Source organism: Somniosus microcephalus, chromosome 5 (genome assembly GCF_052327205.1).
Source record: "Somniosus microcephalus isolate GS21.2 chromosome 5, FLI_Smic_1.0, whole genome shotgun sequence".
NCBI classification, from domain to species: Eukaryota; Metazoa; Chordata; class Chondrichthyes; order Squaliformes; family Somniosidae; genus Somniosus; species Somniosus microcephalus.
In genome coordinates this window covers 136,766,992-136,792,121 of record NC_140991.1, presented here as the reverse complement: position 1 = coordinate 136,792,121, position 25,130 = coordinate 136,766,992, and the positions used below count along the sequence as shown (strand labels likewise).

Below are 25,130 nucleotides of genomic sequence, written 5' to 3'. Positions count from 1 at the left end.
TCTTGCCATGGAGGGAGTGCAGCGAAGATTCACCAGACTGATATCTGGGATGGCAGGTGTGACGTATAAGGAGAGATTGGGTCGATTGGGCTTATATTCGCTGGAGTTTAGAAGAATGAGAGGGGATCTCATTGAAACTTATAAAATTATAACAGGACTAGACAGACTAGATGCAGGAATGATGTTCCCGATGGTGGGGGAGTCCAGAACCAGGGGTCAAAGTCTAAGGATAAGGGGTAAGCCATTTAGGACAGAGATGAGGAGGAATTTCTTCACCCAGAGAGCGGTGAACCTGTGGAATTCTCTACTACAGAAGGCAGTTGAGGCCAATTCATTAAATATATTCAAGAAGGAGTTAAATATATTTCTTACGGCTAAAGGGATCAAGGGATATGGGGAGAAAGCAGAGACAGGGTACTGAATTTGGATGATCAGCCATGATCTCATTAAATGACGGAGCAGGCTCGAGGGGCTGAATGGCCTACTCCTGCTCCTATCTTCTATGTTTCTATGATTATCAAAATCCATGACAAGGCCTTGGACGACGTGAACCAATTTCTGTACCTCGGGAGCTTACTGTCAACAAGGGCAGACGTCGATGACGAAGTCCAACACCGCCTTCAGTGTGGCAGTGCAGCCTGAGGAAGAGAGTGTTTGAAGAGCAGGACCTCAAACCCGGCACTAAGCTCATGGTCTACAGAGCAGCAGTGATACCCGCCTTGCTGTATGCCTCAGAGACATGGTCCATGTACAGCAGGCACCTCAAAGCACTGGAGAGGTACCACCAATGCTGCCTCTGCAAGATCCTGCAAATCCATTGGCAGGATAGGTGCACCACCATCAGTGTTCTCGTGCAGGCCAACATCCCCAGCATCGAAGCTTTGACTACGCTTGATCAGCTCCGATGGATGGGTCACATCGTCTGCATGCCCGATACGAGACTCCCAAAACAAGTGCTCTACTCGGAGCTCCGACACGGCAAGAGAGCCCCAGGTGGGCACAGGAAATGCTTCAAGGACACCCTCAAAGCCTCCTTGAAAAAGTGCAACATCCCCACTGACACCTGGGAATCCCTGGCCCAAGAATCACAGAAACAGAACAGAATCACAGAAACGCCACAGTGCAGATAGAGGCCATTTCGGCCCATCGAGCCTGCACCGACACATATCCCACCCGATCCCCGTAACCCCTACACCAACACATATCCCACCCTATCCCCGTAACCCCACGTATTTAATCCCCCTAACACTAAGGGTCAAATTATGATAGCCAATCAACTTAACCCGCACATCTTTGGACTGTGGGAGGAAACCGGAGCACCCGAAGGAAACCCACGCAAACACGGGGAGAATGTGCAAACTCCACACAGACAGTCGCCCGAGGCCGGATTCGAACCCGGGTCCCTGGCGCTGTGAGGCAACAGTGCTAACCACTATGCCACCGTGCTGAAGTGGAGGAGAACCATCCAGGAAGGCGCCGAACACCTCGAGTCTCTTCACCGGGAGCAAGCAGAAGCCAAGCGCAAGCAGCGCAAGGAGCGCACGCCAACCGAAACACCCCACCCACCCGCCCCTTCAACCATCGTCTGCCCCACCTGTGACAGAGACTGTAGGTCCCGCATTGGACTCCTCAGTCACCTGAGAACTCATTTTTAATGTGGAAGCAAGTCATCCTCAGTTCCGAGGCACTGCCTAAGAAGAAGGAAGTCCAATGATACCAACTGACAACATACAAGAGTAGGTCTTATCCAATGTTTATATAAAGTTTCTATTAATGTACTGTCAAACATTGAAACCTTTATTTTCAGCACATTGCATTATTGGACAGATTTTTATGCACCTTTGGAAGTGGCTTAGTAAGTTAAGTGAAAGGTGAGACATAACGGTGCCCCCCGCAATAGTAATGAATGCAAAACGAATGGCTTGGGCATTGTAGGGATGCTTTATGGTGTTGGTGTGGGGTGTTGCCAACCTGGCGCATCATGTGGCAGCCAGGGTGTACAGCATCAAGTGAAGTAAATATGGCCATGGTGAGGTTATCCCTGGCATCCCGGGCAGCAAAGTGCTTGGGTGCTGATGCCCTGTGTCCTGTGCAGCATCAAGTGATTGTGGAGAAGGTTGGTGGTGTTGTTGTTGGTGCTGCTGGTGTGCCTGGTGCTGCTGGTGTTGGGGCTGATTGTGGTGGGATTCTGAGGACCAAGGCGAGCGAGTATAAAGGGCACCCATGCTGATGGAATAGATGGCAGGTGAAGTAGAGATGACAGAAGCTATCTGTCAATGGTGAGAGAGGTAATGAGATCAGACTGGATGGAGACTTGTGTAAAGAGTTGCAGCATGGTGAGTCTGTTGTGGAAATGCAGTGAGGAAGAGTTTGTGGCTGAGGGAAGATATCTCTGTAATGTGGGAGCTTTTACTGTGCATTTGAAGTTGTCAACTCAACAGCTGATTCAATGGCCACTGAACTCCCGCCTCAGCTTGACAGACGTGGTTTATGACTAGCATGGACCCCGTGGGCGAGCTGTCAAATGCAAAAGATAAGCTGAAATTCATTCGTAAGTGGCTCTAAACAAGCCACTAATTACCTGAATTGGGTCCCCTGCTGCTGCGTGTCAGGTCTGCTCAGTGCTCACAGACCCGACATCGGGGAAAGGCACGTGGTGGTGGGGTTTACATAGGATTACATAGAATATATGGCACAGAAACAGGCCATTCGGCCCAACCAGTCCATGCCAGTATTTATGCTCCACACGAGCCTCCTCCCATCTTTTCTCATCTAACTCTATTAGCATAACCCTCTATTCCCTTTTCCCTCATATGCTTGTCTAGCCTCCCCTTAAATGCATCCATACTATTTGCTTCAACCACTCCCTGTGGTAGCGAGTTCCACATTCTCACCACTCTTTGGGTCGTCGTCGTATGTGTCTTCACACTGTTCCCTTTGGGGAACTGTATGAAGTGGTGGAAGGATTTCTAGTCACGAATAATGCTCCTTCCGTGACTGTGACTGTAACCATCTTCGTACCAGTCATTAGGGTGGTTAGTCCTATGGCGGGAGGGTTTTACGGGCTCCCACAACCCATACGAGGGGGGGGGGGCCACCCACACCCACGGACGCAAGTATCCCGCTGGATGTCAACCCAGAATTTAGAGCCGGAGCTCTGACTCCACTTGCCGGGACTGTCTGGAGCGGGGTTTGAAACCCTACGCCTTGTGGCCCAGCGGTGGGGATGCTACCGCTACGCCAAAGGCCCACTCCACTCTTTGGGTAAAGAAGTGTCTTCTGAATTCCCTATTGGATTTCTTGGTGACTATCTTATATTGATGGCCTCTAGTTATGCTCTTCCCCACAAGTGGAAGCATTCTCTCTGTATACACATCAACATTTTTCATAATTTTAAATACCTCTATTTGATCACCCATCAGCCTTCTTTTTCCGTGAGAAAAGAGACCCAGCCTGTTCATCCTTTCCTGATATGTATACCCTCGCATTTCTGGTATCATCCTTGTAAATCTTCTCTGCACCCTCTCCAGTGCCTCTATATCGTTTTTATAATATGGCGACCAGAACTGTACGCAGTCCTGACCCACTGGGGAAAAAAAACACTTTCACACCCGTTGATCCCCAGCCCATAGTGTGGGGAGGAGATGTTCCTGTAACAGTGCAAGATTCTCTTTGTATTGCACTATAGTATCAGCCTAGATTATGTTCTCAAGTCCTGGAGTGGGACTTGAACCCACAACTTTCTAACACAGAGGCAAGAGTGCTACCACTGAGCCAAGGTTCCAAAGCGGTGGACTCGGAATTGAAGCATGTTACTGTATGAGGGTGCTGAAATGATGCCAGTGCTATTCTTGCTCTGGAGACCTCCCTAGTGTGCATATATGTCTCTTTGAAAACTGCAATTCTCATTAAGATTCTCCAAGATTGTTAGAGCAGCGACAATTCCTTGATTCGGTGCTGACAGTACCTGATTGGCACAAGTAAAGAGGTTCCAGACACAGATGTGGAGTCAAAGATGCCTTAGGATCAATGTTCCTGTTAAGCTGCGCAGCCACACGCCCTGCCTGGAGGTTCCGCCAGACAGCGCTGCCTGGAGGTCCCACCACACAGCCCTGCCTGGAGGTCCTGCCACACAGCGCTGCCTGGAGGTCCCACCACAGAGCCCTGCTTGGAGGTCCCGCCACACAGCGCTGCCTGGAAGTCCCACCACACAGCCCTGCCTGGAGGTCCTGCCACACAGCGCTGCCTGGAGGTCCCACCACAGAGCCCTGCTTGGAGGTCCCACCACACAGCCCTGCCTGGAGGTCCCGCCACACAGCGCTGCCTGGCGGTCCCACCACACAGCCCCGACTGGAGGTCCCACCACACAGCCCCGACTGGAGGTCCCACCACACAGCCCCGACTGGAGGTCCCACCACACAGCCCCGACTGGAGGTCCCACCACACAGCCCCGACTGGAGGTCCCACCACACAGCCCCGACTGGAGGTCCCACCACACAGCCCCGACTGGAGGTCCCACCACACAGCCCCGACTGGAGGTCCCACCACACAGCCCCGACTGGAGGTCCCACCACACAGCCCCGACTGGAGGTCCCGCCACACAGCCCCGACTGGAGGTCCCACCACACAGCCCCGACTGGAGGTCCCGCCACACAGCCCCGACTGGAGGTCCCACCACACAGCCCCGACAGGAGGTCCCACCACACAGCCCTGACTGGAGGTCCCACCACACAGCCCCGACAGGAGGTCCCACCACACAGCCCCAACTGGAGGTCCCACCACACAGCCCTGACTGGAGGTCCCGCCACACAGCCCCGACTGGAGGTCCCACCACACAGCCCCGACTGGAGGTCCCGCCACACAGCCCCGACTGGAGGTCCCACCACACAGCCCCGACTGGAGGTCCCACCACACAGCCCTGACTGGAGGTCCCACCACACAGCCCCGACTGGAGGTCCCACCACACAGCCCCGACTGGAGGTCCCACCACACAGCCCCGACTGGAGGTCCCACCACACAGCCCCGACTGGAGGTCCCACCACACAGCCCTGACTGGAGGTCCTGCCACATAGTCCCAACTGGAGGTACCCCCACACAGCCCCGACTGGAGGTCCCACCACACGGCCCCGACTGGAGGTCCCACCACACGGCCCCGACTGGAGGTCCCACCACATGGCCCCGACTGGAGGTCCCACCACACAGCCCCGACTGGAGGTCCCACCACACAGCCCCGACTGGAGGTCCCACCACACGGCCCCGACTGGTGGTCCCACCACACGGCCCCGCCTGGAGGTCCCACCACACAGCCCCGACTGGAAGTCCCACCACACAGCCCTGACTGGAAGTCCCACCACACGCCCCGCCTGGAGGTCCCGCCACACAGCCCCCACTGGAGGTCCCACCACACGCCCCGCCTGGAGGTCCCACCACACAGTCCCGACTGGAGGTCCCACCACACAGCCCTGACTGGAGGTCCCACCACACAGCCCTGACTGGAGGTCCCACCACACAGCCCCGACTGGAGGTCCCACCACACAGCCCTAACTGGAGGTCCCACCACACAGCCCTAACTGGAGGTCCCACCACACAGCCCTGACTGGAGGTCCCACCACACAGCCCTGACTGGAGGTCCCACCACACAGCCCTGACTGGAGGTCCCACCACACAGCCCTGACTGGAGGTCCCACCACACGGCCCCGACTGGAGGTCCCGCCACACAGCCCCGACTGGAGGTCCCACCACACAGCCCCGACTGGAGGTCCCACCACACAGCCCCGACTGGAGGTCACACCACACGCCCCGCCTGGAGGTCCCACCACATGGCCCCGACTGGAGGTCCCACCACACAGCCCTAACTGGAGGTCCCACCACACAGCCCCGACTGGAGGTCCCACCACACAGCCCCGACTGGAGGTCCCACCACACAGCCCCGACTGGAGGTCCCGCGCAGGCGGATCACCGGCTTTTCAATGGGACATTTCACACATGCGCAAAATTTTGAATGGGCTGTGCAGTGCATTAAAGGGACCCTGCACCTCAAAAAAATTAGGGGAACATTGCTTAGGAAATTAAATCTCCTAGGTACCAGAGCGTAACCTAAGGAATCACGGACACCTCTTTGAGCTCTTGGCCGAGCAAGTGGAAAAAAAAAGACTTGCGCTTTTCACGACCACCAAAGCACTTACACAATGAAGTACTTTTTGAACTGTTGTAATGTGGGAAACGCAGCAGCCAAATTGCACACAGCAAGCTCCCACAAACAGCAATGTGATAATGACCAGATAATCTGTTTCTGTTATGTTGGTTGAGGGATAAATATTGGCCAGGACACCGGGGAAAACGCCCCTGCTCTCCTTCGAAATAGTGCCATGGGATCTTTTACGTCCACCTGAGAGTCTCATCCAAAAGACGGCACCTCTGACAGTGCAGCACTCCCTCAGCACTGCATTGGAGTGTCAGCCTAGCTTTATGTGTTTAAATCCCTGGAGTGGGACTTAAACCCACAACCTTCTGACCCAGAGGCAAGCGTGCTACCAACTGAGCCACAGCTGACACTGGCAATGAAGGTGATCAGGGCGAATGTGGGCAATGAAGAAAGATATCTGTTACTCTGTGCCATGTTATGATTTGTCATAAACTACTTATCGTGATCATCTGCCAAAGAAAAGGCATGCTTGAAACGGTGACCGGCTGTGTTTTAATAAAATAAGAGACGCCACTATTATATCTAACCAAAAACAAAAAACTCTGGAGCTATTAAAAAACAGGAGAGATCAAGAGGGTAAATAGGTGTGGGGGAAGTGGAATATTTTATCTGAGGCTGGGGAAAAATAAACCAAATATAAAGCTTGCCATGGATTGGAGGGTAGCTAATGTTACCCCACTATTCAAAAAAGGTGGTAGAGAGAAAACGGGGAATTACAGACCGGTAAGCCTGACATCGGTAGTGGGGAAAATGCTAGAGTCCATTATAAAAGATGTAATAGCAGAGCACTTGGAAAACAGTGACAGGGTCAGACAAAGTCAACATGGATTTACAAAAGGTAAATTGTGCTTGATTAATCAACTGGAATTTTTTGAGGATATAACTGGTAAAATAGATAAGGGAGAACCAGTGGATGTGGTGTATTTGGATTTTCAGAAGGCTTTTGATAAGGTCCCGCATAAGAGATTAGCGTGTAAAGTTAAGGCGCATGGGATTGGGGGCAAGGTATTGACTTGGATAGAGAACTGGTTGGCAGACAGAAAGCAAAGAGTTGGAATAAACGGGTCTATTTCCGAGTGGCAGGCAGTGACTAGTCGGGTACCGCAGGGATCGGTCCTCAGACCCCAGCTATTCACAATATATATTAATGATCTAGACAAGGGAACTAGATGTAATATCTCCAAATTTGCAGACGACACAAAGCTGGGTGGGCGTGTGTGCTGTGAGGAGGATGCCGAGAAACTCCAGTATGATTTGGACAGGTTGGGTGATTGGGCAAAAGCATGGCAGATGCAATATAACGTGGATAAACGTGAGGTTATCCACTTTGGTGGCAAAAACAGGAAGGCAGATTATTATCTGAATGGCAATAGATTGGGAGTAGGGGAAGTGCAACGAGACCTGGGTGTCCTTGTGCATCAGTCGCTGAAGGTAAGCATGCAGATGCAGCAGGCGGTTAAGAAGGCAAATGGTATGTTGGCCTTTGTAGCGAGAGGTTTGAGTACAGGGACAAGGATGTCTTGCTGCAGTTGTACAGGGCCTTGGTGAGACCACATCTTGAGTATTGTGTGCAGTTTTGGTCGCCTTATCTGAGGAAGGATGTTCTTGCCATGGAAGGAGTTCAGCGAAGATTCACCAGACTGATACCTGGGATGGCAGGAATGACGTATGAGGAGAGATTGGGACGATTGGGCTTGTACTCGCTGGAGTTTAGAAGAATGAGAGGGGATTTCATTTAAACTTATAAAATTCTGACAGGACTGGACAGACTAGATGCAGGAAGGATGTTCCTGATGGTCGGGGAGTCCAGAACCAGGGGTCACAGTCTAAGGATAAGGGGTAGGCCATTTAGGACAGAAATGAGGAGGAATTTCTTCACCCAGAGAGTGGTGAACCTGTGGAATTCTCTACCACAGAAGGCAGTAGAAGCCAATTCACTAAATATATTCAAGAAGGAGTTGGATATATTTCTTAAGGCTAAAGGGATCCAGGGGTATGGGGAGAAAGCAGGGACCGGGTACTGAACTTGGATGATCAGCCACGATCACATTGAATGGTGGAGCAGGCTTGAGGGGCCGAATGGCCTACTCTTGCTCCTATCTTCCATGTTTCTATGTTTTTATGCCTTATACAGACCATGAGAAATGACAGAGTATTACAAGCCTCTTAAAAAGGATGTTGTATGATTTATTTTTCAAGAACATGGACTGATTGGGCTCACGCTGGTGGTATGGAAGCTGTGCGATGAAAAAGAAAGTTGATTGCAAAGAAAATAAAGATTGACAGGTGCAGTGGGTAAACACACTGGACTGGGGAACAGAATTCCCTCAAGAATTTGCTTAAGTCTAATTTACATACAGTATAGGGTGGAGCTGACTATAATGTGTTGGTAGCTGTGAACTGTTACCATTAACTTGTTTTACTGGTTTGCCCTCTAGTTCAATTGTGGAATTAAGTTACTGTGATCAGGATATGGTTACTTACTTGTGAAATGGGAGAAGAGGGTCCGACGGAGAGGAAACTGGAACCAGCAGGAATAAATTTTATTTTCATGAATGCTGTCAAAGGTTTTATTAAGAAAGATATAATTCTCATGAACTTTTGGGTTGCAAGCAAATAATTCTGTATCCATTCTAAAGCACTTACTGTCATATAGGTAATAGTTTTAGCACAGAAACTTTTATCCAGAAGCTCCCTCAGGAAGATCACAGGGGTAGTGTTTCCGCTTTGGGCGCCATCAGCAATCTGGGCACAAATTGCGCTCAAAATTGTGTTCGTTTTTGGAATTGAATGGGCTGGATTTTCAATGGGCCGTGGAGGCGTGAATGGAGGCGTGTGGGGGGTTAAAATTGCAAAAACTGGCGGGTGGCGGGGGGGGCGGGGTGGTGGCAGGACCCCCCCCCCCGCCTGGTTCCCGACTCCGAGCAACTTTAACTCAGTCGTGTCTAATGGTCCCGACTCCGTCCCGCCTCCAACAGGCGGGATAGGTCGTTAAGGCCCTTAACAAGCACTAAATATCCTCTATAATCCTACTTTGAAAGGCCCTTGCGAATTTAACCCTTTTCCCACGTGAAACACGCCTGGTGGGAAACACGATGGTGAGACCTGGCGGGAGCACTATTGGATTGCTGACTATCAGCTGCAGGTCAACCATTAAAGAGATTTGATCAGCCATCATTTGCAGGTGGCAGGACTTTGTTGTCTCAGGTCTGGAGAACTTTTAGAAGGCATAACCACAGCTGTGTAAGTTTGGAGCCTGACACCCATCTCCAGTGTGACCTCCTGGGAAACCCCTCTCGCCACCCTCACTGAGCACTTCCTCAACTGAGGCATATACCAGGAGCATGGGAGCCATTTATTTCCTTCCCTTCTGGGCATTAGATGAGCTCGAGCACCAGCCGCGGCACCAGTAGAACCAGGAACAACAGCAGCACCAACAGCAGCAGCAGCAACAGGAGCGCCAGGCTGCTGCTCACCCACCTGAGGCTGCACAGTCCAGAAGGGGCCAGTGCTTGGAAGCCCGTTGGAGCAGGAGATACCCCCCAAACAGGGTCTACCAACACAGGGTCAGCTACCTCAACATGTCTGAGCAGCAGTGCCAAATGTGGCTCCGACTTTCGCGACAGGTAGTGACTGACATCTGCGCAATGCTGCAAAAATACCTGCAGCCCAGAGGACCAGGTGGACAAGCCTTACCAGTGGCCGTCAAAGTCACCACCGCACTCAACTTTTTTGCCTCAGGCTCATTCCAGGGATCAGCAGCAGACATCAGCGGCATCTCCCAGGCGGCCGCACACACTTGCATCACGCAGGTAACCGATGCCCTCTTTGCCATCGCGCACAATCACATCCATTTCACCAAGGATCGAGCAAGTGTCACGGCGCGAGCGGTTGGACTAGTTAATCTGGCAGGCTTTCCAAGGGTGCAGGGCATCGTTGACTGCACACATGTGGCCCTTAAGGCACCCCATCGCAATCCAGGTACTTTTGTCAACCGCAAGGGCTTCCACTCCCTTAACGTTCAGCTGGTGTGTGACCACAAGAAGGAAATTTTGCATGTTTGTGCCAAGTACCCTAGCAGTTACCATGAGGGTGGGATATGTGTTGGTGTAGGGGTTACGGGGATCGGGTGGGATATGTGTCGGTGCAGGCTCGATGGGCCGAAATGGCCTCTATCTGCACTGTGAGGTTTCTGTGATTCTGTGACTCCTTCATACTGCGCCAGTCTAGTGTGCCTCCGCTATTTAGTCTGCCAGACCAACTTAACGGATGGCGACTTGGAGACAAGGGCTATCCCCTGAAGACGTGGCTAATGACGCCGTTGAGGAGCCCATCCAATGAAGCTGAGGAGAGCTACAACTCCAGCCACATGTCCACCAGAGCCATAATCAAGCAAACCATCGGTTTGCTGAAGATGCACTTCAGATGCCTGGATAGGTCCGGTGGAGCCCTGCAGTACTCAGCAGCCAGGGTCTCCAGAATCGTTGTGGTTTGCTGTGCACTTCACAACATGACACAGCGTCATGGCTTGCAGATTCCTGAGGACCAAGTGGTTCCTTACCTACCCTCCTCAGATGTGGAGGAGGAGGAGGAGGAGGAGGAGTGCGAAAACGCACATCCTGCAGAGGCCCATCAATCAGCGGCAGCGTTACGCAAGAACATTGCTGCCCGGGATGCAAGGAACGCACTCATCTTGGCCAGATTTGCCTAGCTTAGCCGATCAAGAACTTTTGCCTCGTAGCTTCTTGCCTGAGCATCGACAATGGCCAAGACCCTCCTGTTCCTAGATATTTGACCAGGATACTGACAGTTGCAAGTAATCCTAAGCCCTCAATGTGAAAGTCCCATTCGCGAAAGGACACACACCACAACTGCAACAGTTGCCATCAGAATTTTTATGTACAAGAACCAACTGATGGCATTTTTACAATAAACACAACATTTCACCCAAGTGACTACCCTTGTGACTATTTGTGCAGAATTTTTCTCTTACGCGTGCTCCTACGTGGTGCCTCCCCTGTAGCTTCAGCTGATGTGGAGGCCCCTTGCTCACTTTGCTGCTGCTTCTGTCTCGACACCTTTGGCAGGTGTCCTCTGGGGTTGCAAGCCTGTGAGGGCTCGTCAACAGTCTGCTGCTCCTGCGGCTGTGCAGGGGTTGAGACGCCTATCTCACTTGGGTGTGGACTCTGGTGGGGCTCTGACTGAGGGCTCTGCAGTGGCATGGAAGTGTGAGCGCTTGGAGAGGAGCCCCCACTTCCTTGATGTCTGCCACCAACTTCCCTCTCATGGGTCAGGTCCCCCTCAGCGCCTGCAAGTGGCTGGAGAGCACCTTGCTGCACATCAGGGGGGGCCATGGGGACCCGTATCTGCAATGGCAGTCCTACTCAGAAGGACTTCCATGAAGGTCTGGTTTCTCAGTTCAAGAGATGACCATCGCTCCTCCAGAGATGTAATTCTATTATGAACACTCACCATGTTTTCAGCACTCTGGTGACTTATCTCCTCCATGGCCGAAGCCATCCTCTCGTCTACTGTTGCCATCATTCGAGGGAGGTTGCCATCCTTTCCGTCGTGATGTGTTCATGCACCAATGACTCCACAAAGGCTCTGCTCATGGTCGCTATGGACTCCTCCATTCGCTCCACACTCGCAGCGGCCCTGGAGACAAAACCTGCCAGAGACTCCTGCATCTGTTCCTGGAGTTCCAGCACCGCTCATCTTATGGATGGACCCAGAGGCAGAGGGTCGACATGCAGCTGAGCCGAGCTGGCAGAGTCCTGCGCTCTCCGACTAGGACTCTCCACTGCTGTCCCTGTCTCCACAATCTGCTGATGCTCACTTGTGAGCTGTGATACACCAGATGACAACACTACTCTATGTCCCGAAGGTCCCACCGAGGTGTGAGTGTCTGCGCTGGTGCTGGGTGCTCTGAATTCTGGTGACACTGCGCCCTCAGAGGTTGCAGCTTCCTCTGGGGAGTCTGGCTGCTCAGCCTGTTCTTCCTGGCTAGTGGGGACGGATGCCTGCGATGGACCTGTGGGGGAGTAAAGGAAAGAGTCAGAGATGTGATGCCAAGGTTACATGCACATTGCATATTGCAGATGCTCATAAGTCCATCTGTTAGAGCTTCAAAATCATGATCAGCGACTCATGCAATGCCAATGAGAGAGATGGTAAACTATTCTGTCACCAGCTTGCTGTGATGCACCCGTCTGTCCGTCCCCCACTTGCGCATCGTCCTCTACTCCCACGATTTCCAGGACCGCCTCCTCCCAGGGGGTGAGGTGGGCTAATGAGGCTGTCCCTCCTCCTGTCCTCGCTTGCTCTCTTTTATTGTGAGCTCTCTTTTCCTGCAATGAGGGAGACAAGTAGAGGTTGAGTGAGAATGAAGGAGTGAGTGTAGAGAATCCATAGCATCGATACTTAGAAGGAGACAAAGATGGAGTGAGGTGGCAAGACCAAGGGCCCTCCCTGTGTGTTGTCGGTTGTTTGCATAGCATCACAGTGATAGGGAGTGTGAGGGCTGCATAGTCAAATAGTTATGTTAATGTGACCAGAGAGAGAAAGGGAATGGTTAAGGGTGCATGGATGTCAGTGTCAAGTGGGATGTGGAGGAAGAGATTGCTGAAGCTGAGTGCTGGTGAGGAAAGGCAATGGGGATCAGATTGAGGGTGATGGGAAAGTCATACTCACTTTTCCAGTGCGGAGAAGGTCATGAAATCTTTTCCTGCACTGAATCCAAGTTCTGCGGGTGACTCCCAAGAAGTTGACCTCCTCAGCCACCTGCATCCACACTGCCTTGTTCTGCTTGGGAGGCCTCTTTCTCTCTGTAGCAGGGAAGAGCACCTCCCTGTTGGCTGTAGTCCCATCCGTCACCTCGTCAAAACGAGGAGCTGATCTGGGTCTCCCGCTAGTCATCTTTCCTGCAGGTCTCTCACACTCCACAGGCAAAAAGCTTGGCAGTCTGCAGAAGAAGCAAGCTTGCTGTAGACCTTAAATGCAGCAGCAATGATGACGTCATCGGAGGCGACTTTCAGTCAGGAAAAACCTATTTGCCAAGGGTTCCCACACGTTGGAAATCAATTGGACAATTAAGTTAAAATTGCATCAATCTCCCACATCCATTTAGATTCGGGTGGATAACACGAAATGCGGATAACACGACACCATCCCGCACATGAGTTAAAATCCAGCCCAATGTGTCAGCTGTGGGTCAGTTGGTAGCACACTTGCCTCTGAGTCAGGAGGTTGTGGGTTCATAGTCCCACTCCAGGGACTTGAACACATAAAGCTAGGCTGACACTCCAGTGCAGTACTGAGGGAGCACTGCATTGTTGGAGGTGCTGTCTTTCAGATGAGATGTTAAACTTAGGCCCCATCTGCTCTCTCAGATGGATGTAAAAGATCACAAGGCACTATTTTGAAGAAGAGCAGTGGAGCTATCCTTGGTGTCCTGTCCAATATTTATCCCTCAATCAACATAACAAAAACAGTTTATCTGGTCATTATCACATTGCAGTTTTTGATAGCTTGCTGTGTGCAACTTGGCTGCCGTGTTTCCCACATTACAACAGTGACTACATTCCAAAAGTACTTCATTGGCTGTAAAGCGCTTTGAGATGTCCGGTTGTCATGAAAGGCGCGATATAAATGCAAGTCTTTATTTTGCTCATGTTTCTGCTCAAACTCATTTGCCTATCGCTGAACGTAAAATCTTCCATGAACCAGTGTAACCGGGCAGTGTTTAGAATGTAATATTTTTTTGCATTAAAAATATTCCTTGATATATTTAAGAGTGGTATCCTGGTGCAGTTTTATTAATACAGCTGAAAATGGGTTTATCACAAAAAATAAACATTTTTAATCAGAGTGTCTAGTCCACTACCTGTGAGTAACCTGATTTTAAATAACTAAAAATGACTTTAAAAAACTATACTGTACCATTTAGTAGTCACATTGGTGTACAATAGTCAGTTTCTTAGTAAATTAAATATATTTTAATATCTAAAAACTTTTTAAAAGGTTCCTATTAGTGTCCTTGTGCCTAAAACAAAAGCTTAATTTTAAGAGCCTTCTCGAAGGCCCGTAAATGAGCGGAATTAGTGGAATTAGTGGAAACTCGCAATGGTGATTTATTCGCTCTGGGGGCGTTGCCAGTTTTGTGAGCGGGGCCGGCTTCTAGCGCGATGATTTTAAACCAGTGCAAAAGATCGGGGAAACTCGATTTGCACTGAATGTAATTTGCACTTGAAATTCCTCAATCTTTTTTGCTGGTCCAAGTCCTACCTGACTCAACATAATAACTCGGCACCAAAACTTCATGGCCCCATCAATACCCTCTGACCATAGGTCTGGCAGAGAAGCCGGGCATTAGGCTGGGTCCCAGTGTATTTGCCCATTTCTGCCAGTTTCCTCAGCAGCTGCTCTGTCCAGCCCAAACAGGATCACCTTGCGATAGAAGGCAGGGAGGAGGCTGGCTAGGGGAGGGGACTCCCAATCTGAGAGCTTCCTCATCCCCAGCTTGGTGAACAACAGTGTCCAGTATGCCTAACAAAAGGAGACATTTCCGGATGCTGCAAGGGCATAAATGGGATCAACCTGGGTGTCCAGACCTGGGTCCTGGTCTGAACCCTCAAAGAATTTTTTACTGTGGGGAATGTCTTCAGCCTGGCTATAAAGGGGAGCATTGGGCAATCCTGTGGCACGTTTCTAGAATGAGACCTAGCAGTTCCCCACTCTGGGCACCCTCTGCTGCATTTTGCCGTCTTCTTTGTCCGGCAGACACCCAAGACATAGTGGAGTGGGTGGCCACCAGGATTATTTAATCGCGAGAACTTCCCCTGACTGTTGAAAGTCTGGTGGAGTCAGCAGGTTCCTGGTGGACCAAACTCCAGGATCAAAGCCCCACAGATTTTCAGCTCCTATATCTCCAACAGCTTCTCCTTCCATGCCCAGGAGGGCATGTCTGATGTGTTCATTTTTGGACCTCTGATTTTCATGATCCACATGATACAGTACCACTTGGCAATGTCATCTGTAAGCTCACAGGGCCCAAACCCAAATTCTTTCATTTCTGCTCACTCTCTACTTCCCCCCTCTGAGATGTTCATCTGCATGAGAAGCACTATATAATTTTAAGCTGTTGCCATTTTCTTGGATGAACTTTATTCACTGAAGAGAATATTAGAATTATGTTGTACATATGTTATAGAAATTGAATAATATCAAAAGATTTTGAAGTCAGTGTGAGAATGGTACTGAGCAAGTTAAAGGAACTGAACACAAATAAATCCATTGGATCTGATGACATTTATCTAAAAAAAAGACTTGCATTTGTATAGAACTATTCACGACCACTGGACGTCCCAAAGTGCTTTACAGCCAATGAAGTACTTTTGAAGTGCAGGCACTGTTGTATTGTAGGAAATGCGGCAGCCAATTTGCACTCAGCAAGCTCCCACAAACAGCAGATAATCTGTTTTTATTATGTTGATTGTGGGATAAATATTGGCCAGGACACCAGGGATATCTCCCCTGCTCTTCTTCGAAATAGTACCATGGGATCTTTAATGTCCACCTGAGAACAGACGGGGCCTCAGTTTAACATCTCATCCGAAAGACAGCACCTTTGACAGTGCAGCACTCCCTCAGTTCTTCACTGGAGTGTCAGCCTAGATTTTTGTGCTGAAGTCTTTAGCATGGGACTTCAACTTTCTAACTCAGAGGTGAGAGTGCTACCAACTGAGCCATGGCTGACACTTTAGTAGTAGATTTGTGGAGCACTAACTAGCCTCATAAGAGAATTACTGGGCTCCAGTGAGATAGGGTTGAAAGCCGAAACTGATCATTGGGGAACTGATGAAACAGTTTTCTGACTGATTTTCTGCTCCCACCCACCCACTAAAATCAGGCAGAATGGAAGCATAAATTCCTAACCGTTGGATTTGAGAACAATAGCGAGAAATATTTTTAATCACACGAGATCAAAGTCAGGTGATTGAAGGCCATCAGCAGGTATATTAATTAGAGTTCCCAATCCTTCTGATTGTTCAGAGTCTCCCAGAAAGGAAGAAAAATGTCACGAGCAACCTGGAAAAAAAATTCTTGGGAAGTAGAGTTCGTACTTTGGCATTTGGACTGTCTTTCCAGACTACTTTGTCCCTGCATGTGGTCTCCCTGCATGGGGTACTGCTCCATCCTTCTTTGTTTGAAATGAACAAGTGGGTCACCGTCACTCTCAGTGGTTTTTCAACATCAATTTGCATTTATATAGCAGCTTTTGCATATAAAAGCATCCCAAGTCGCTTCAGAGGTAAAATCAGACAAAAATGTATGCCAAGCGAGCGGAGGAAACATTAGGACAGGTGATCAAAAGCTTGGTCAAAGAGGTAGTTTTTAAGGAGGTTTTTAAAGGAGGAGAGAGAGGTAGAGAGGTGGAGAGGTTTAGGGAAGGAATTCCAGAGCTTTGTCCTAGGCAGCTGAAGGCACGGCCGCCAATGGTGGAGTGAAGAAAATCAGGGATGTGCATGAGGCCAGAATTGGAGGAGCGCAGAGATCTCATAGGGTAGTGGGGCTGGAGGAGATTACAGAGATAGGGAGGGGTGTGACTATGGAGGGATTTGAAACCAGGATGAGAACTTTAAAATTGAGGCATTGCTGGACTGGGAGTCAATGTAGGTCAGCAAGCAGAGGGATAATGGGTGAATGAGACTTGGTGCTAGTTAGGATATGGGCAGCAGAGTTTTGGATGAGCTCAAGTTTATGGAGGGTGCAAGGTGGGAGGCCGTCCAGGAGAGCGTTGGAATAGTTGAGTCTAGAGGTAACAAAGGCATGGATGAGGGTTACAGCAGCAGATCAGCTGAGGCGGGGCGGAGATGGGCAATGTTGTGGAGGTGGAAGTATGCGGTCTTGGTGATGGAGAGGATATGGGGTCGGAAACTCATCTCATCTCAGGGTCAAATAGAACGCCAAGGTTGCGAAAAATTTGGTTCAACCTTAGACAGTGGCCAGGGAGAGGGAAGGAGTCAATGGGTAGGGAAAGGAGTTTGTGGCAGGGACCGAAGATAATGACTTCAATCTTCCCAATTGGAGGAAATTTCTGCTCATCCAATACTGGATCTCGGATAAGCAACATGAGAAATCAGAGGCAGTGGAGGGGCTGAGGTAGGTAGTGGTGAGGTAGAGCTGGGTGTTGGCAGTGACATTGGAAGCTAATGTTGTGTTTTTGGACGACGGTGCCGAGCGGCAGCTTGTCGGTAAGAAATAGGAGGGGCCAAGGATAGTTCCTTGGTGGTCTCCAGAGGTAACGGTACGGGAGTGGGAAGAGAAGCCATTGCAGGGGCAAAACCAAGTACGAAGAAATAAATTACATTTTCTGATCCGCTCTGAATAGAGTAAAGTAACACATCGGAGAACATTTCAAACAAGCGCCAATCAACAGAAATGATCCGTTTCAGAAATGTTCAAAGTAAATCAATTCTTCAAATTACTTATATTTATAACACCAAAAATAACGCACTCTCAATCCAATTCACAAGGAATTTCAGGCAGTTTATAGACAAAGACTAATGCATATATATGATTATTGTGTTGCAGCATTACTTTAATTGAAGCCAGAACCACAATTCAGCTTTAATTGTATAAAACCATGATAATAATTAGGCATTAATGTCTTCAAAAGAAAATAATTTACTTGCTGTACTATTTAAGTGTAAAACTGAAGCCAGGCCTTTGAGATGATTTCATTCAAACACTAATCATTTGAGGCATTACACAACAGCAGAAATGCAGTCACTGCTGGAGTGATGACATGAGTAATGTCGCTTTCTCACCTCTCAGGCTGCAATGTGATTGCTTCAATCTAATACAGGAAAGTACTGTAACAAAGGGTCACTTTATTGCCATTACAAGGAAAAAAACAGTTCAATCCTATAAATTATATGCACTGTAAGTGGCAGATAAATAGAGTCAATAAACAGAGGAAAAAGACAAATAATAAAGGACTAGAAACAGAGACGGTGACATAAATATGACAAATCGGAGACTGAATTACCTAAGAAAGTATCTCTGTCAACATTGGAAGGCAGAAGGGAGTAAACAATTGAACAACTTCTCCTTTAACTCCACTCATTTCCTCCAAATCAAAGGTGTTGCCATGGGTACCCGCATGGGTCCTAGCTATGCCTGCCTTTTCGTGGGCTATGTGGAACAATCTTTGTTCCAGTCCTACTCGGGTCCCCTCCCTCACCTCTTTTTCCGATACATTGATGACTGTATCGGTGCCGTTTCCTGCTCTCGTCCCGAACTTGACAATTTCATTCACTTTGCCTCCAATTTCCACCCTTCCCTCACCTTCACATAGTCCATCTCTGACTCTTCCCTTCCCTTCCTCGACTTCTCCGTCTCCATCTCTGGGGATAGGTTATCGACCAATATTCACTACAAGCCCACTGACTCCCACAGCTACCTGGACTACACTTCCTCCCACCCCGCTTCCTGTAAGGACTCTATTCCATTCTCCCAGTTTCTCCGTCTCCGCCGTATCTGCTCCGACGATGCCACCTTCCACACCAGTGCTTCAGACATGTCTTCCTTTTTCCGCAACCGAGGATTCCCCTCTACCGTGATTGACACTGCCCTCGACCGTGTCAGTTCTATCTCCCGCACTTCTGCCCTCACCCCTGCCCCTCCCTCCCGGAACCATGATAGGGTTCCCCTTGTCCTCACCTTTCACCCCACCAGCCTCCACATTCAACGGATTATCCTCCGGCATTTCCGCTACCTCCAAAGTGATCCCACCACCAAACGTATCTTCCTCTCCCCTCCCCTTTCAGCATTCCGCAGGGACCGCTCCCTCCGAGACACCCTAGTCCACTCCTCTATCACCCCAAACAGCCCTTCCCCTTCGCCTGGCACCTTCCAGTGCAATCGGAGGAGATGTAACACCTGCCCCTATACCTCCCCCCTTCCCACTGTCCAGGGCCTCAAACACCCTTTCCAGGTGAAACAGCGATTTACTTGTACTTCTCGCAATCTAGTATACTGTATTCGCTGCTCACGATGCGGTCTCCTCTACATTGGGGAGACCAAATGCAGATTGGGTGACCACTTTGCGGAACACCTCCGTTCAGTCCGTAAGGGTGACCCCGAGCTTCCGTTTGCCTGTCATTTTAATTCACCGCTCCATTCCCACTCGGACCTCACCGTCCTTGGCCTCTTGTATTGTTCCACGGAAGCTCAACGTAAACTCGAGGAACAGCACCTCATCTTCCGATTAGGCACTCTGCAGCCTTCCGGACTCAATATCGAGTTCAACAATTTCAGATCATAACCTCGGCCCCTATTTCATTTTTTCTTGTAATTTTTCTACTCCTTCCCCCCCCCTTTCCTTTTGTTTCTCTCTCACACCTGGCAGCTATCTCTTGCCCTGCCAGTACACTTTACACCTAATCTCAGCCTATTACCATCTCGTCTAGCTTCTAATATCTTTTATTGTCTCTTTTTTACTTCTTTTGTTTCTTTTATTCTTTTGTCCGATCGCAGCCCTGCCTCCGATCTATCTTTTCTTTCCAGTTTTGAAGAAGGGTTTGACCCGAAACGTGAACTCAAATTTCTGTCCACGGATGTTGCCTGACCTGCTGAGTTTTTCCAGCATTTTCTGTTGTTATTTCAGATTTCCAACATCCGCAGTATTTTGCTATCAAACAATTGGAGTGATTGGGAGCCCAAAAATAAAGAGAGTGAGAGTGTGTGCTTAATAGATTGGCATATATTTATTTAGAGTGAACATGCAGCTCGTTTGGATTGGAAATTAGAACAGAATGTGTAAGAGGGAATTTGGAAAGTTGAAGAATAAGAAAAAGGTGAAATGAATTTCAGTGAAAACAATGGATGAGCCGAAGTACATCTTCTTAGAGGTTAGATTAGTGACAGCGGCCCATATTTTGTGGTCAGCGGTGAAGGAACAACGCTCGTCGTTCACTCTGCTGACAGTTGTCCACAAAGTTTTTGCAAGCTTTAGAGTGGAGACTTGCTCTAATCCAGCGTCTGATTCAGTGCAGTGCCCTCTGTGGCATCTGTGAGCAGGACAAGTAACAGTGAGGCTCTTCAACCAATCAGATTGAAGAATCCTCACTAAGCCACACAGAATCTAAACCATGAAGTATAAAGCAGGAAATATAAATTAGATTTAAATCATGTACAGAAAGCAAAATAAAGATCGGGCAAGTCAGATGGGATTATGAGAGAGAGATAAGAGAAGACAGAAACATTAAAAAAAAATGTATTTTAAATTTTATTTATTTTTTAAATCTCCAACAATAATTAACTTCTGAAGGAATGAGACACCAAACTTGTAAAATGACAATTCCACACCTTCAAAGATTTGTGTACATACACTCCCAGGTCTCTTAGTTCCTGCATCCCCTTTAAAATTGTACTATTTCGTTTATAATGGGCCGTATTTTCCGATCGGAGGCTTCCCGCGTACGGAAGCCTCTGATCTGGAAAAAAATCTGCGCCCTTACATGAGGGCTCTTGGGACGCACACACTTCCGCTCCTGCTCCTCTTGAACTCCAAGTGTGCAGGGCCTATATATCCCAGGGGCGCAAGCGGTTCGCAATCATCCCTGGGATCACGTGAGCCATGGGGAGCCAATCAAAGAAGGGAATCTCCCTTCATACACTTGATAGGAAGACCTGTCAAATATATGAATGGAGATCACCCCAAAAACTTTAAATACATTAAAAAAAAATAATCACTTTTTAAAATGACTTGAAATTACAATAAATTAAATATTTTAAACAAAAATGTAATTTTTTGAAAAAAAGAATTGAAGTTTTTTACAGAGCTAAAAATAAACTTACCTTTTTTAAAGTATTTTTAAATGATACATCAGTGAAATTAAAAAAAAAACTTTTTTCAACTCTTATCGTAAGAATTGTAAGGGTTTTCTGCGGGCGGAGGGTCTCCAAAAAGCGGAACTATCCGCCCGCAGAGGCCCTTCTCTAGGGCAGCCGGAGGATCTGTCAAGGTCATTCTTAACAGATCGGAAGTGCCGGTTTTCAGCGCATGCACTGTGCATGCCTGAAACCGGCATTTCCGATGTCCCTACAGGTGGGTACACAGCACATACACACCCGTAGGGATCGGAATATTTGGGCCATTGTCTCTCCTCAATCTTCCTACCAAACTGAATCACTTCACACTTCTCTGCGATAAATTTCATCTGCCATGTATCTGCCCATTTTACCAGTCTGTCTATTTCCTCCTGAAGTCTGTTACATCCTCTTCACTGTTTATATGCATAGTTCAAAGAAGAAAGGGCTTGGGGGAATACTTCAATTACAAAGTACACTCCAATCTGTCGAATTAAATATAAAACAGCAAGGTATCTCCAACCAGGTGTACCCAATACTCAGCTGGTGCTAATTTTTTGCAACTCAAGCTTTTATGAATTGGCCACGAGGCTCCTTTTGAAATGTTAATTTCCACTTTATTGAATGGCACTGTTGGTAGGAGATATCGGACTTGGTTTGAAAACTTGACAGTTCTGAGATACTACTTTGTACTCAAAACATACCCTCAGGATTTCCTTTTCCTTCAAGTTAATTGGATTCACCACCATACTTATTAGATAGATGGATGTTTTTAGTTGACTGATGTTAAACAATGGCATGGATTTTGCAGTCAGCGGCGAAGGAACGGCGCTCACCGTACACTACGCTTGCAGCTGCCCACAGTGTTTTTGCAGGCTTTTGAGTGGCAACTTGCTGTCATCGAGCATCTGATCCAGCGCGGCGCCCTCTACAGGGGATCTGTGGTTTGTATGGGAGGGCAAGCAACAGTGTGGCTCTTCACCCAATCAGATTGAAGAATCCTCACTGAGCCACGCAGAATCTAACCCAGGAAGTATAAATTTGAACATTTAATTCATTGTAAAATCATGTACAGAAAGTAAAATAAAGTAGGAAAGAAAGATGGGATTAAGAGAGAGAGATAAAAGAGACAGAAAAAAAAAGTTAAAAAAAAAAGTTTTTTATTTTTTTTAAATCTCCAATGATAATTAAATTCTGAAGGAATGAAACTCCACACTTGTAATTTTAAACTTTCAGTGCCAGTGAGGTTGGTTGGAAATAATTAAGACTTAATACCAATGTTCCCTTTAAGCTGCGTGGCTGCACAGCTCTCTGGACCTCCCACGCAGCCAGTTCGTTGGCTTTTCAATGGGAAAAACCGTGCATGTGCGATGTTTTGAATGGGCCGCATAGCCACATGCAAAAAAAATTAACAGGAACATTGCTTAACACAGCATTAAAAATTCACTTACACCCGAATGCACCAACCCTAATTTTTTCTGGCATGTTTAGTGGTTAGCTAGTGAATAAGTACAGCAACTTCATGCCCTTACATTGATTTCAATGTCGAGCAAATCGGCGAGGTACCAGTTTAGCGAAGCTTGTGGAGAAGATGGGCAAATTGGACAGCAACTTTCAGATTTCCGCGTTTAACTGTGCATATGCGGACTCCAATCCTATTTACTCCACAATAATGGTGAGTGCTGTTAGCGTCACTTATTATTACTGCAAAATCTGGGCCATTATGTTGTTACATTTACACTGAACCATGCAGGGTGGCAGTAATACCACTAAAAGCATGCTCAGCAATTTGAATGCAATTTGTCATGCAATTGGACAGTAAAATTGCTGACTACTCAAATATTTGCCGATAATTTTAATTACAGTTATCAAGCCCCGCATATTACTATGAATTGAAAATATTCTGATCTTCCTAACTTCCCTCTCTTACATTTTTTAATTGTTAGCACAATCTCCAGCATGTGTTTAGAATACAGACATCACTTGCAAAGTTATTCCATTCAACAGAACTGAAGAGAAAAAATTCTGATTAATTGTTCAGCTCAATTTGAAATTCAACGATTTAAAAACCTGAAATAATTTATTTTTAAAGCTGTATAAACAAGACGATAAGAGACCTGAAGTGCTTTCTACTGTAGTTAAAGATTCTAGAATTATAGAAGTTTATAGCACAGAAGGAGGCCATTTGGCCCATTGTGTCTCTGCCAGCTCTTTGCTAAAATGAATCCCACTGTCCTGTTCTCTCCTCACATCCTTGTGGGTTTCTGTCTTCCAAATGATTACCTACTCTCCCCTTAAAATATTTAATGGTCTCTGTCTCAACTATTCCTTGTGGCAAAGCAACCCATGCTCTAACTGTTCTTTGCATAAAATTATTTTCCTAACCTCTCTCCTCACTCTCTTAATGATAGTTCTAATTGATGACCCTTCATCGCTGACTCCTCGGCGGGAAGGCATTCCGACTGGGAGGAGGGGAGCCGAGCATGGCGGCCAGAGGCCGGACCGTGAGTGGGGGAAGCAGGCCCCGGGCCGTCGGACCGTGGAGTTGGCGACGGTGAGGAGGAGGCCGCGGCAACTGGAGCATTCACATCCCGGCGATGTGTTCGGCGAGTCAGGCCGAGGCAGCGCAGCGCAACGAGCAGCAGCAGCAGCCACGCCGACCCGCTGCAGCACGTCGGTTGGCAGCTCCATGGTGGGAAGCTCGCAGTCCGACTGGGAAGAGGGGAGCCGGGCATGGCGGCCAGAGGTCGGATCGTGAGCGGGAGAAGCAGGCCACCACACGTGGAGCCGGCAACAGTGAGGAGGAGGCCGCGGTGATGAGGAGGATGGAGCGGCTGAGGGGCATCGTGCTCCCACTGCCACTGGAAGCCATTGAACTGACTTTCTGAACACGGCGCTGTAAGAATAGCTGACGTGTCCCTATGGGGAGTAAGCATTCCATTGTACTTGTACTTGTACTGGTTACATATGGCAAATAAAATTGAATTGAATTGACTCTGCAACCAGAAGTAAAGGTCTTTCTCTAGTCACTCCTTCAGAATTTACAAAAACACTATTTTGATGTCCTTCTCTGCTCCAGTAAAATCAGTCCCAGTATCTCAAGACTCTCCTCACTGTCACAATCTTGTCCTTTACTGTATGTTTCACTGTATAGTGATGGGATGGTGACAACCAAGTCTGCCATAAAGATTATTTGCAGTGCCCAAACAGCGCGGTAATATAATCAGTTTGATGTTAGATAATCAACTATTAGATTTGTATGTACAAAAATAAGATGTTTTCAGTTGCTTTCATTTACATGATCATATCCAAATTTTAAATGTCACTTTATTCTGAGTATTACCTGACACTTGGTGTGCTCGTATATAATCTGTTGGTGACCTACAAAATATTAAAAACAAGTTTAATGCAATGAATTAGGATTGGAATTGATTACATACTTTTACCAGGAGCTTTACCCAGCTAGTTAGTCAACATCCATTAACTCTTGCACAGCAGTCACCCCATGAGCAATCTAATTATGTATAATATATTTCTGATTAATTCTGGTTTTTTGTTGCTTTTTAAAAATCTTTTATGTAAACAATGAGTGTTGATAATATAAATAATAGAACCAATTTGGAGGAGTTATCCCTGGCCAACTGAAGGAGCTACATAAAAGGGCAGAGAACTCTTGAATTGGTACAGATACCTACATACTTACTACAGTAGTAATGGTTAGTCCTCATTTGTTCCTGTGTTTGAGTGAGGTGGTGGATTGTGGGAGCTGTATGTTATCGGCATACCTGTGGAAGCTGACTTAGTATCTGCAGATGATGTCACCAAGATGCAACACATAGATGAGGAAGAGGAGGGGGCCAAAGATGAATCCTTGCGGGATTCCCGAGGTGACAGTGCAGGGGTAGGAGGAGAAGCTATTGTGAAAGAAGCTTTGGCTGTGATCAGATCGGGAATACTGGAACCAAACATGGGCAGGCTATTTGAGCTGATCAACAGAGGAGAGGCATGGTTGACCACGTTAAAGATTGCAGAAAGGTTCAGGACTACC

At 48.0% G+C, this 25,130-nt stretch overlaps 1 protein-coding gene across 1 annotated transcript in view; it reads right to left on the bottom strand.

Moving 5' to 3' along the window:
- LOC147117349 (HEPACAM family member 2-like) overlaps positions 1–25,130 on the bottom strand; it is a 230,023-nt gene that overhangs the window by 38,408 nt on the left and 166,485 nt on the right. The window contains exon 7 of the mRNA XM_085988276.1: positions 24,426–24,463. Coding sequence (XP_085844402.1) covers positions 24,426–24,463 — 38 coding nt within the window. The remainder of the gene's footprint in view (positions 1–24,425; positions 24,464–25,130) is intronic.